Raw genomic sequence first — 14,172 nt, forward strand, 5'->3', positions numbered from 1 at the left:
GAAAATTAGACAAACCTTTTAGAACATATCCCAGAATAGGAGAATTTAGGCCCAAGTGAAGGGATATTTTGTTCAGTTTCTTGAACTTGACCTTACCAGTATCCATTTGCCAGACATACACAGATCCATCTGAACATCCCACCACCAGGTAATCATCTGAAGGCCTCCACTTTATTATTTGAATAGGAAAAAGGTGACGAGATGCCAACATTATACATTTTTTCTCTCGCAAACTCAGAAGTCCTACTGAGTGGTCACTGGCAACTGAGCAGATGCAGTGTTGAACTCTTGCCTGAAAAATAAGATGCATCTTGATCATAAGATTACTTTTCATTTCATAGCTCACTCTCAGAGACGTAAGTTACAAAATTCAACAATTTCGGAGTCTGGTAATTACTATCATATCCATCTGTAAGATACAGATTCTAATCCCATCCAAATCCACAGAAAAATTCCTATTTGACTTTTCATGGGCCCAGGATTTCACCCCAGATAACTGAAGTGATTAAGATTGCATCCGCTGAAGAGCTGAGAACAAAATTTAGAAAATTACTTATTCACTACTTGAACATAATTGCTTATCCAATCATGTTGTGAACAAGTATAAGGAGACCATGAACATCCTGTCGGTCTTATATTGCTTAACTTTATGAGGGTCTCAGTACGGAATGTCAGAAAACTACTACACTAAACTAACGGTGTTACTCAACTAACAAAGTAAGAGGCTCTGAACTTTTCAAACCTTGATATACTAAACATTTCTTTGTTCTTAAAAAGAGATCACTGAAGTTCTCTAACATTCTTTTTTATTAGAATATATGGCTTAAATACTTTTTTTTTTTAAAAAGTACATCTCATCCATGCACTTATTGTCATATTTTCCAAAAAGCTGCAGAATTAATGCAATGAAAACAAGAAATAAGCATGTCTTTGAATACTTTGCAGTCTTTTAAAAACAATTTAGCCACTTTACGAAACAGTTCATGTTCCAAGCAAATCCAGATTACTTATTCTCAAAAGACCCTTTGTTTTCATTTTATTATATTACAGCATGAAACAGGCAATAATAGAAGGAAAAACACTATTGCCCTGATCCTGAATGGGGCTCTGCATGCATCAATCTCTGTGGCCATGCAGTTTCCCATTGACTTCCTAAGGAGCCTGTAAGTATAGCCATTTGTAAAAATCAGAGTCTAACTTGGTATTTTAGTAAATCTATTAATTAACAACTTTGCTGTAGGAGAGGAAATGATGCTAGAAAAAAGGTATTCACACCTCCAACTGATTTCCTATTTTTTAAGGTTCAAAACACACAGTTGACATAGAAATATCCCTATCAAACAAGCACGTATTATTCCAGACGCTTTCAATTTTCCATTCGTAAATGTTTGTTTTGGCAATTGAACCAAAAAGGAAAAATGCAATTTATGGATCATTTTAGTAAAAAAATTGAAAGCCATTGTTCTACCTTCAATTAGCCCTTCCTTGCTTATGCCACCAGGCTTTTAGAGGCCAAAAATCTCCCAGATTGGCTAGATTTTTCCTCCTTTTGCAACTCACCATTATATACACGCAAATTCCACTCCACCAATTCAGCCCAACAAAGAGGAGGCCCGCAGGGAAGGAGTTTGGAGAGCAAGCACACCCCATATTCACCCTCAGTGGCAGTTCCTGCCTGCAGTACTGGGTCTGGTTTCCCATTGGAAGCAGCCAGGTCAAACCTGAGTGGCTCAGACCCTGTGCATGAGGTCACAATGCCCAGAGCAGGTAGTTGGGCCCCACTCATGGCACAGAAATGGCCACTGAATGGTGACTGTGGCGTAGGCTCACTCTCCAACTGCACCCCAGGGTTCCCCTATACATTGGGTCAGGTGAAGTATACGCTTGTCTCTGCCAGGGCCCAAGATGAGATAATGCAGCCTCACATGTAACAACCCAGCCTTACATGTGACAACCCATCTAGAACCTTCCTACAACCCATTGGTTGCCATTCGGGAAGTACTGTTCTAATGCATGACAACAGGGATCAACCTAATTCAGAATTAATTTGTTGTATGTAATTTTACAATAGCAACTGAAATTACTGTAGTCAAATCATCAGTACAAACAGTAAGGGTATGTCTACCCTTGCCCCGTGTCTTTTGAACACGCCTATTTTGAGATAGTGCACGCACTATTCTGGCATCCCTGAAGCCCTCATTCCATCAGGGTTAAGGGATGTCTTGAAACAGCATGTTATTTCAAAATTTGGTGCTGTGTAAATGTGCCAAATTTCAAATTACGCTATTTTGAAATTGAATTGAAATAAGATAAACAATTTGTGCTATGCAAATTGCGTATCTTATTTTGATTCAATTTCAAAATGGCGTATCTGTAGCCAGACACAAAACCCCATCTTGTTTTTCCACGAGCCCCATCTTGTTCCCCCCCCCCCCCCCCCCAGAGAGCAAGAGAAAGGCAGTCAGCCTTTGATGCCCTGGGAACACAGGTTTGCTGCCTGTCCCTGACTCTACCATAAACAGAAACCAGACAGTAAATGGGCTAGCTGACGACCCGGGGCCTCCCGTCGCCCTGATGGCTAGTACCAGTAATTGACACGCCTGCACTGTCCCAGAGAGGAATCTTCGCCCATCACATACCAGAGGTGCCCATTGTCTGCATTTTCCCAGGTGTAAATTATGCTTTGCACCCTTCGTGGGAAACTTGGCATTCAAAGCCATTTTTCCTTAATGGCCACTTGAGCCCAGGAAGAAGCCTACATGACCCAAGGGGTATAAAAGAGGTTCAGCCACCCACCCCATTTGAGCTCCAATCATCTATACCTGCTGGCAGGTATTGATTGTCTCCCGAGGTCTGTGGGACGCCCAACCTCGCCCTACTTCTTCCCAAGGGATTGAGAGAAAGACGCTGGCCACGCCAAGTCTGGAACGCAGGGGTGAGAATATATACCTGCTATGTGTATTTTGCATGCATTTAATAAGAGCTCAGAGAACCAAAAAGGTTTCATGGTACCTGTAAGTGACTTATTAGTGTAATTTCTGTCCTGTCCTTTGTAGTGGCTGTGTTATCTGTAACACAGCAGTAGCATTTAACAACTAAGTTTACCCTGTAACAATAAATAGTAACTGTTTAAGCTTTAACCTGACTCCTTCAGTTGCTGTAACAGAACCAAGCACAATTTAAAAGAACTTCAGCCGGTCATAAGGGACTCACTGCCCTGACCGTCGGCTGACAGTATCTTATTTGAAGTTTAGGGTGGTGTGTAAATGCTAAAGGAAACCAAGATCCCAAAATAATCATTATCTCAAAAAACCCAATCATTAACAAAATACATCTTCTGTTTACCAATAAATACTTAATTCTGGCAGTAAAATACAACACAGTCTGCTGACTGTTGAATAAATATAATTTAGGATATGCAGAATAAGCTAAATTCTTACACACCAAGTATGTGAGTTTTTGATATCAATGGAGTCAAGAACTTACCCTATGAATGCTTTGATATCTGTAAAGAACAATGCACACCTCAAAATCTATAAAAATCACAACCCTCCTTTTATATCAAAGGGAATTACATTCACATATAGGGCACGGATCAGGCCCAGTGCTGAACAAAAGAGGACCATAAGCCATCAGAATTATAGGAGGTCTGCCATGAAAGCTTTTGAGAATTATCCTTTCTGATCTTCTCTTGTTTGAAGGCATACTTACAATGTTAGTTTCACTCCTGCTTTATCTGACTTGCTCTTGTATCTCCATTAATAATGGTAGCTTGAATATTTCTATTGGCAGTATACAGAAGGACAAGGCAAGGGACAATACAGGAAATGATGGGAACTAAATATTTATTAATTTATAACTCAAATATTCATTAAGAGAAATAATGGGCTATATAGCAAGAGAACTGTTCTGATCACAATTCTCTTTAGAACCTAAATGCTATTCATTACAAGCTGATTTTAAAAGGAAAAGCAAAATCTCCTTAAAAAATGGAAGTCTCTACTGACAATTGATCAGATTTATTAATTCATTCAAAAAGGGTTCCATTAAAATATCTGTTATAATTTATGTCAAGTGTAGATGTGTTTTAATAAATATCTCCCACCAAAATGGATATTCTTTATTCAGAATGGCACATTTGCTAACTTAAGTATTTCAGAGTGCCCTCTATAATTGTACTTATTTGTAGAGAGCTATTTCAAAATAGCTGCAAAAGACTGGAAAACAGCAATCTATAATTATCATCAAGTTCAGAGCTTGATCCTATCAATGTTTACACACACAAGAAGTCAGTGCAATGACTCAGGTACATAAAGTGAAGTCACATGAATCAGGCCATGCAGTATAAATGCAATGGTGACATCATTTAGTTTCCAAATACTCTGCTATTTAACTTCCAGTCCTTGTGATAAGACAAACATCATAAGTAACAAAGCAGTCAATTATATCACTAAAGTATCACTTTAAATAAGTAGATGCCACACAACATAACTATCTACCAAATAATACTTATTAAATATTACAATTATCTGAAGAAATAACAGTTAAAAATAACCTTCAAGGAATGAAATCAGAAAAGAAGAAGAACATAAGAAAGATCTTTTCCCTACAGACATCCCCTATCGTAGCAGCACAGAAAGACAATGAATGGAAGAACAGCTCCTCAAGGAGCCTCTTAGAATCATAGAATCATGAAGCTGGAAGAAACCTCAGGAGGTCATCAAGTCCAGCTCCCTGCCCAAGGCAGGACCAATCCCAACTAAATCAACCTAGCCAGGACTCTGTCAAGCGGAGACTTAAAAACCTCTAGGGATGGAGATTCCACCACCTCCCTAGGTAACCCATTCCAGTGCTTCACCACTCTCCTAGGGAAATAGTTTTTTCTAATATCCAACCTAGACATTTCCCACTGTAACTTGAGACCACTGCTCCTCGTTCTGCCATCCGTCACTACTGTGAACAGTCTTTCTCCATCCTTTGGAACCTCCCTTCAGGAAGTTGAAGGCTGCTATCAAATCCCCCCTCACTCTTCTCTTCTGCAGACTAAAAAAACCCCAAATACCTCAGTCTCTCCGCATAGGTCATGCGCTCCAGCCCCCTTATCATTTTGGTCTCTCTCCGCTGGATCCTCTCCAATGCATCCACATCCTTTCTATAGTGGGGGACCCAGAAGTGGACACAATACTCATCAGAGCCGAATAAAGGGCAATAATCACTTATTTGGATCTGCTGGCAATGCTCTTCCTAACGCACCCTAATATGCCATTAGCTCTTTTGTTATTAAAGGTTAGAGAGGATTTTAATGCAATTCTCTTTGAAAGATAAAGGATAACAGAACTGTTTCAATCCTTCTCCTTTATAACACAGAATACAATTTTTAAAAAGTTACAATATGCAAGTACCTAAATTATGCTCAACATGGCCAGCAAAAGTTCTATAAGGCTTCTCCCCCATGAGCTTAGATAAAATTCCCTCCATATGCTATTGTGAAACATCTTTTGCATCAGGTGGCAGAAGCCATCCACTCATGAAAATGCATTTCTGTAGTGATATATGTATAATTTGTAATGATATTTTGGATTCTGTGAAATAAGGCATTTTATATAGATAAGAAAAAAATACTCCTCTTCATGCATTTATGCTGATTCTCCATTTCACATCCGGCTTCCTGTACAATTATAAACTTCTAAAACATTTGAACAGAAAGTTGTTATTCAAAGGAACAAAATCCTATGTCCAGGACACTCTCCCTCGTCACTATTTTTCTGCCTTTAAGCCCATGGGAAATATCTTCTATTGAGTTAAGGCAGCTTGGTCCTTAGGGTAACTAAAATAAGCACATTGGTGAAAGTTTGTCATTAAACTACATTTTAAAGGGTTTAAAATGGTTACATTTAACTAAAAAGTCTAGACTGAAAATCATTCACTTAAAAATCAGAATCCATGCTTTATTCTTAATCTATTATCTTTTGGTGTAAAAATAAAATAGTAACTTTAAAAAGAATGTGAGAAAAATAATCCCCACACACAAAAAAATCCACACATTGACAACATCCTAAAGAAACGTTTCATGTCTGACTGCATGATCTCATGCAGTTTGTTTTAAAAAAAGAAAGAAAATTCCTTTTCATTTAACATGCCATAAGATGTAATCTGCATACACACTACATTAAATAGAAGTGCTCTGGTCAGAGGTTAAGTGAGGCTTTATTGAACCAGCTAAGCAGCGATATTATGATTCAGTGATCAGCACATAATGTGGTTAGCTCTCAAATGCTCAGCATAAATGGATGTTTGCTAGGCATTCAGCAAATATGCTAATACCTCCTCCCCCTTCACTTTTTAATGTATCATTAGGCCTTTCGGTCTTTAAGCACATCTATTGATGTGCTTTAAACTACCAGCACAACTGAACAGGTCATTAAGTTAACAGTAATTCTTCCACTTGTGAAATTACTATTAGTCTCATAGAGGTATTACACCTTTGCTTCAAGTCAATATGCTGCATGTATTTTTTTTTTTTTTAAAAGATGTCAGTCTGGAACGTTAGGTGGGGAAAATAACTTATATTTTTGTAAAATATTACAAAACAGCAATCATTTGTCCTGCTTTAATTAAGGTTTTAAGTAGTTCTATTGTGAAATTTTCCCCCTTTTTTGCAGATATTCTAAAGTCTGTCTATAAATAGTTCACTCTCAGCAACATATTTTAGTTTAGAACGCAAGTTTCTCTCACATTGGAAGTCAAGGATTCCATGTCTGTGACTTAAGACCTCCGTGACTTGAGCCAGCAGCGCATGGGAGCTGCAGGTTCCCTAACCTCTGCACCCTCTGGTGCCTGGGAATTGTAGGGGCCCTAATCTCTCAGCTGCAGCAGAGGTACCCTGGAGCAAAGAGGCATGAGTGGTGGGGATGCCTTAGGAGCTCCTGGGCAAAAACGTGTTTCAAAATGTCATGGGTGCTACCGTCAAGGGAGAGGCTATTTAAAGCTGCCTTGCATTAACCGCCAATGTCCATCTTATTCTTCCTTCTCTCATTACTGAACCAAGTACCTAAAAGCAGCTCTCAGCTCAAGTCCCTAACCACAAACATTAAATTCCAAAGTGCTGTCCCATTTATTGAGAGTACCAGATGGGCTTGGAGAGGGAAGAAATGACCTTTTTCAAAACTTACTTTCACTGCCTCCATCTCTTAGAAACCTACCCATCTCTCCTTTAACTCCACATAGCTCCCAACCTTTTCTGCAAGCATCTCTCTCAGCCCCAAGTCCTGAAAGGAACAGTTAATTATTTCTCCTGAAGCCTCTAGACCCTAGGAGCTCAGGCCATCTTTCCCACCCAACATAGTCCCCAGTATTCCCAGGAAACACAATCCCCTCCCCCAAATCTCTCCCACCTTCTCTAAATGTGATGGCAACACAAAAAAATTCAAATCATTAAGTACCAAAATAAGCACTGCTTCTCCTCACTCTACTAGTTGTCTATTCATAATGTAGCAATATACCAAGAGTACTACTATCCATTTGTTAGATGAGGTTTTATTTTTAGTTAATGAACTGTCCTAGTTGCTCAACTAAACAAAAAGCAAAATCATGAAATAATTTCACTGTGTTTCTAAATAACAATTAGCTACTGCACATGTCAGTGTGAGTTCTGTTTGGTAGCCATACATCTCTCAATTTCATACATTTTGCTTGTTTTAACCAAACAGTCTGTATATATTCATACTCAACATAAGGGCTCTGCCAATATAAGTTTTGGAGGACTGCATTATGTGCAAGTGGTGAAGCCAGAATACTAATGTGAATGTGATAAAAACTTACGCTACAGTTTTCTGGTGGAACTAGAAGCTGGGTAATCTCTCCACCATGGACACAGAAAATGTGTTTCATTTCTCCAGAAAAGATGTCCCATATAATGACTGAGAAATCCACACCACCTGAGATTAAGTATCTTTGGTCATAACGAGATGAAACCTGATGAGGATACAGTAAACATGTAACTTTGTTCCGATGACCCCGGAGAGTTCTGTGAGGTGGCCAACCTGGGAAATAGTTGGAAAAAAAAAAGTTTAACAGGACAAAAAACTGTTTTTTAATTCAATATTCAGCAATATTTTAAAACTAAGAATAATGTTAACAAGGTTGGTAAAAAAGTCATGGAGAATTCTCAAATCTTCACTCTCCCTTTCTCACCCCTTGATCAAATACAGTAGTTATGACACCAGCAGACCAAGCACCAAGTCATCCAAGTCATGACAAAGCTCCAAGCCTATTCACTTGTTTATTAATCACAGTGATTGTGAAATGTACAAGGGAGCTGAAGTTCTGAGTTCAACAGCTGTGCAGCTGCCTATTAAGCCTTATGTAGCAGGAAAAGATGCTTCTCTCCAAACCCCAGAGCTGTTGCAGCCAGGGCAGAGGTGTTCTCTTGCTGCCAGCCCCAGCAAAAGCTGCGGCAGGCAGGGAAGTGATGCCTCTCCTCATGAACCCCAAGCCCAGAGCTGCCACAGAGGGGTGACAGGCACCTCTCCCTGTCAGGGCCTGCATGGAGCTGCCCCAGAGATTACGTGGCACCCACACCCCCACCTAGGCTAGCCTGGACCTGCCCCAGCTAGAGTTAAAGGTGCCCCACTCCCGGACGTGTCTGCTGGAGTTTCCACAGTTGTAAAGAGGTGCCCCTCACCTGGCCTCAAGCTGCTGCAGTGAGAGGAGGCTAGAGGGAACCCTCTTTCTTTGGGGCAACCTGCACCCCAAACCCTTCATCTCCTGCCCCACTCCAGAACCCGCACCCGCAGCTAAATCTTTCATTCTATACCCCAACCCTCTTCCTGCACCCTAAACCTTTCATCCCCCGCCCACCTCAGAGCCTGTACTTTCACTGAGATCTCTCACCATCCTGCACTCCATCTCTCTGCCCCAGCCCTGAGCCCCATCCTGCACCCAACCCCTTGACCTCGCCCCAGCCACACACCATGCATGTACAGAATGACCTTTGTTATGTGTAGAGCCCTGCATATCTGAGGGCTCTCCTCTCTCCTCCACTAGGCCGGTGTGTGTGCATGCCAGGGCAGGGAAAGGACGCAAAAAGCTGCACCCTAAATCTCCCCGCAAGAGCCCCGGTATGCTGCCTGCTTCTTCCCTGCAAGATCCTGTCCCCTCCTTGCTCATATGTGCTTCCTATCCTCTCCCTACTCCAGACATGTGCAGATACAGATAAAGTCCAGATTGTGAATGAGATGAGGAATAGGGCCTGGTGGATGCAAATCGGATGCAGATCCACATTTTTGTATCCGTATAGGGCTCTAGTTATGTGCACCAATATGGAAGGGATATAAAAATTTGAGGGAATATTGTAAGAATGTATTTGTTTAAAGTTAATGGAAACTAATGAGATTCTACTGTCATTGTTTTCACTTATCTATATCCTGTTAGAGAGGCGTCAGAACATGGTGGGCCAGGGGACCATGGCCCTCCACTTTTATCAGCAAAAAGGATGATGGGGGGAGGGAGGAGGAGGCAGGGTCTTTGGTAGAAGATTCAGTGTGGAGGCAGGGCCTGGTGGGGACACAGTTCAGATGCCATTGCTTCCCCCCATACACACACTATTAAGAAGCTTCCCCTGCCTCTGCTCCATTATAATGTAGTAGCAAACATTTATATTGTGTGCACCTGTATAACTAAATAATCCATCAAAGTAGAGAGAAACCCTGTAGCATGCAAATGAAGAACTCTAACAGAGAAGTGCTAATTTCAAAGCAAGGGTTATTGTGAGTGATGATCAGAGGCCAAAGACTCAAAATGCATTCCTCACACTCTGTCAAAGGAAAACCCCATGTAGGTTTTGGTATTCTAGATCTTATACCAAAGACAATGCTGATAGCCAGTTCTGTAGTAAACTAACCAAAGGTTTCTTAGCTAATACAAGGAAATTAGAGTTACTGAGAGGTTAAAGCAGGTGACAGACAGGTGAGTCAGTTTATATTCTAAATGGTGTCGGTGATGTAACAAACTGCCCATTTCCCTCGTCTTTTCAGGTCTCTGGGGAACTCTGATTTGCATCTGATATATTTCGTAGTCAGAGTCCAAACCGTTCTGAGACTAGGGGACATTTCCTTGAATCCATACTTTTATAGTTTCTTCTCATGGGCAACAAGCTGACAGTGTCACTTCCACAGCAAAGCTTCAGAGGCGTGGGACCAGGGACCAGGGACCAGGGACACCGGGAGCAAAGCCACAGCGGCGGCAGAGTCCCGCGCCTCCCTGGCTTTGCCAGAGCAAAGCCTCAGAGGCGCGGGACCCCTCCGCCTTCCCGGCTTTGCTCCAGGTGTCCCTGGTCTGCTGGAGACGGTCCCCAGCAGACCAGGGGCACCCAGAACAGCTTTTCTCGCCCCGGAGGTCGAGGTGGCGGGACCGCTGCGCTCTGGGCGGTCCCGCTGCCTGCGAGCTCCGGGGCGAAAAAGTCCCGTTCGTAAGTGCGGATCCGACATAAGTCGGATCCGCGTAACTCGGGGACTGCCTGTAATTTCAATGTTGTTTGCAGACTAACAGCACCTTTAGTAACTCAGCCATGCATGTCTAATGTTTGCTTACAGACCTCTCCTGAGCATGTGCTCTCCTTGCAGAAGCTGAACTATTGCAGTCTGAGTTGCTGGCACAATAATAATGCTTCCATCATCACGACCACAAACTAGGCGTCCATGTGCTGGGATATACACGCTGGCCGTAACTCTAAGTGGTTCATCACTATTTGGTATTAAGCTTAATTGGTCTATAATTCCAGCAGGACGAGGAATAAGTTTATAAAAGGCTTCTTGCAGAGAAGTTGAGGTTGTCATTTGCAGTCCTGATTAAAAAAAAAAAAAAAAAAAAAAAAAAAGAGTTATTAAAATAATTGTAGCCATGTTTGAGAAAATAATTGAAAAAGAATGTATCCAACTTAAACTGTACAAGGAATTTATTTAGACAGATGGCAATTGCCAGACATGGAATTTAGTAAGAGATCCCAGCTAACGCCTTTAAATCTTGTGAAAAGTTCTATTGGATTTTTTTTAAAAGACAAAACAAAACTAAGACAAACTCTGTATCTCATCTGAAAGAGGACTGATGCAGGTACACAGCGCAGTACTGATTTACTAACTGATCAGAATAATCTACTGACTAACACAGCTCCTTTCTTACCATCTAGTTGTTCTCTGAAGGTCTATTGATTCTACATATACTTGTGCACATGCTTAATGTTAGTTGTTTGAATGAAGTACATATTGTTTTGTATGGCAGTAGCACTTGGAGACAGGACAGCTTTGTGACAGACACTGTAGGAATGCAAAGAAACAGTTCCTGTTCTGAAGCGCTTACAGCAGGGGTGGCCAACCCATTTAACAAAGAAAGCCGAAACAGCATCAGAAAAAATGCAAAAAGCTACACCAGAATTGTCAAGAAAAAAAAAATTAAAAAGGAAGCTACCCCTTTAAGAAACAAGCATACGCTTTTTGACCATATCAGGCTCCCATCGATGGACACCATCTTGAATCACCGCCCTGGTGAGCACAAGGGAGCCGGGGGCAGGGACCATGGGTTAAGGGGGCGGGGAGCGCGGACGAGCAGCTTTGCAAGCCGCATTTCTGGGGGAGAAGAGCTGCATGCAGTGTTAAAATAACAGGCAGCATAGATCAGGAAAATGGAAGCACAAGGGAAAAACAAGACAGCCTAAAATTAGACTGATAAGCAGGGGCCAGAGTACATACTCAATTTTTGGTAGTCATCACAGAATAAAGATTTAAAAGAGAATAATATAGGGAGTGACCTTGCAAATTTTTACAGGAACCCCCCCGTACATATATAGGAAACATGAAAGGTGCACAGTGGTGTTGGTCTGAAACTGTGACAGCATCATTGCAGGACAGGAGGTGGGAACCTATAGAATCTTTGGGTAGGTCTAGACTACATGCCTCTGACGACAGCTGGTCAGCTGTTTGTCGGCTCAGCGCGGCAGCCATGTAAATTTAAATGAAGCGTCAATTATTTAAATCGCCGCTTCATTTTACTATGTCCGGTAGCCTAATCTACATGCCTCTGTTGCCAGAGGCATGTAGTCTAGACGTACCCTTTGAGATTACAGACAAAGCAGACATAGCCATGCATGGCCAAAAAGTACTTTTTACTTGATACAGTGAAAAGGGGAGGGAGAGAGCCATGCAAAAGGAGTAAGACAGGAAGATGATTTTTGAAGCAGCATTATTAATAGATTTAAGAGAGGTAAGACCAAATTTGTCAGAAATAGAGGAGATTGCTGTAGTCAAGATGTGAGATGTTAATTGTGAGAACTGTAAGGAGAGTCTGGGGCTAGGTGATGCTGTACAGGAACAAGAAGCAAAACATGTAAGTGGCTTGGCTATATGGGTATAGAGAAAGAGCAAAGCCATGTTACAAGCCTGAAGGTGGTGGTGTATGTATATGTATTTTAAGTACTGGGTCTTTGGTTTGAGAGGTCTAATGTGGCCCATAGCACAAAGTTGTACAGATTTTGTTAAATACTATTACTGAACTAATTAACAAAATTGTATCTGTATTTTTCCTTAATTCCCTGATCTATCAGAAGCAAGTTAAGATCAGTTTCGTAAACAAAACTAAAATGTAGTTAAAGAACTTGATATAAAAATATAGGATGCTGGTACAGAGGTGTTCCACTAAGCACACTACCAATGATGTGCAAGAGGTGGTGTGAGAGCATATCCAGGTAACTGTGCCACCCTGTGGTCTCTGAACAACAACAACAACAAAATCTCAGATTTACATTTAAAAGACAACTGTAATAATTTATCTTCTGAATTGCAGCCTTAAATACATAAAAACATAAGTTAACTAGTTACTAGGATCAAAAAGAACAAGCAACTGGATTTTACATTTTTGAGCACGAGGCTGTGATATTCTTCCCTTCTCTTCCTCCCCTTTCTTCCCCCACAACACTCTCTCCATATATTTTATGTAAAATGAGAACATTTGAGAGTATATCCCAAAGAAGTATCCCTCTAACCATCCCCAGATTCCTAGGCTGTTCTTTTGTACTTGGTGTGATATCTAAATCCAAGAGTGGACAGAAATAAGTTAAGAAAAATAAATACATTTCAGCTATACCCAAAAATGCTGGGTCCAATCCTTACACGTTAAAATTTCAATCGCATCCTAAGGCTGAGAGCAAACTGGCACCTGCTCTTCCTCAGGTAGCTTCCACACCACAAGTGTACTGTGCTTAGCTTTGCCACAGCTACAGCAGCTACTGCTAAAATTCTTCTTCTGTCATGCTTAGTGAACAGTGCAAGGAATCACACCACTTAGCTTTCCAGCAATGATCCATCTGCCTTAAGAAGAGATACTGCTCAGCCATTGCAGCACAGAGCTGAAGTCCCACAGATGCTGCCTCCCTCCCCTAAAGGGCTTGCCCAGAGCCAGTACAGGAAGAGAGTCTGGAGGAAATCTAGGCAAGAAAGAAGACCCTCCTCACCCCACACCTTATTCCTGTATCTACTCCTTCCTTACACTAACCAGAGAGATTGGTTCCTCCTACTAATCCACCACTTGAAGATTCTTGCACAAGAGGTGGAGTGGAAGGAATGTTTCTAATCAGGCTCTTATGTCAGGGTATGTCTACACTTGCAGCCTAATTCAAACTAGGGCTGTAAATGTAGGCATTCGGAATTGCAAATCAAGCCTGGGATTTAAATATCCCCCGCTTGATTTTCATCTTCCCAGCCGGGTGCCATTTTTTGAAATTTGTAAGCCCAAAGTAACTGCCCGTGTCTACACGTGGCAGTGAAACGGGCATTCAAAATAAAGCCCTAGTTCGAACTACCTGTTAAACCTCACTGCAGGAGGAATAACAGGTAGTTCGAACTACGGCTTTATTTCGAACACCCGTTTCACTACCACGTGTAGATGCGGGCAGTTAATTCGGGCTTGTAAATTTCAAAAAATGGCGCCCAGCCGGGAAGATGCAAATCAAGCATGGGATATTTAAATCCCTAGCTTGATTTGCAATTCCGAATGCCTACATTTGCAGTCCTAGTTCGAATTAGGCTGCAAGTGTACACACACCCTCACACACCAGTGCCGATTGATTTAGAAGTTTGATAAACATGAAATTAATGGATTTATAGGAGAAGAGGAAGTACATTC

The 14,172-nt window shown here is 41.4% G+C and overlaps 1 protein-coding gene across 5 annotated transcripts in view; it reads right to left on the reverse strand.

The window, feature by feature from the left end:
• The window catches only part of WDR7 (WD repeat domain 7), a 352,131-nt gene that overhangs the window by 286,579 nt on the left and 51,380 nt on the right, over positions 1-14,172 (reverse strand). For all 5 annotated transcript variants that reach the window (XM_006116571.3, XM_075932629.1, XM_014570212.3 and 2 more), the window contains 3 exons: positions 10,595-10,843; positions 7,822-8,042; positions 97-292 (listed from right to left, as the gene is read on the reverse strand). In XM_006116571.3, the coding sequence (XP_006116633.2) occupies positions 97-292; positions 7,822-8,042; positions 10,595-10,843 (666 nt within the window). The remainder of the gene's footprint in view (positions 1-96; positions 293-7,821; positions 8,043-10,594; positions 10,844-14,172) is intronic.

Source organism: Pelodiscus sinensis, chromosome 6 (assembly GCF_049634645.1).
Source record: "Pelodiscus sinensis isolate JC-2024 chromosome 6, ASM4963464v1, whole genome shotgun sequence".
In the NCBI taxonomy this organism is placed as follows: domain Eukaryota; kingdom Metazoa; phylum Chordata; order Testudines; family Trionychidae; genus Pelodiscus; species Pelodiscus sinensis.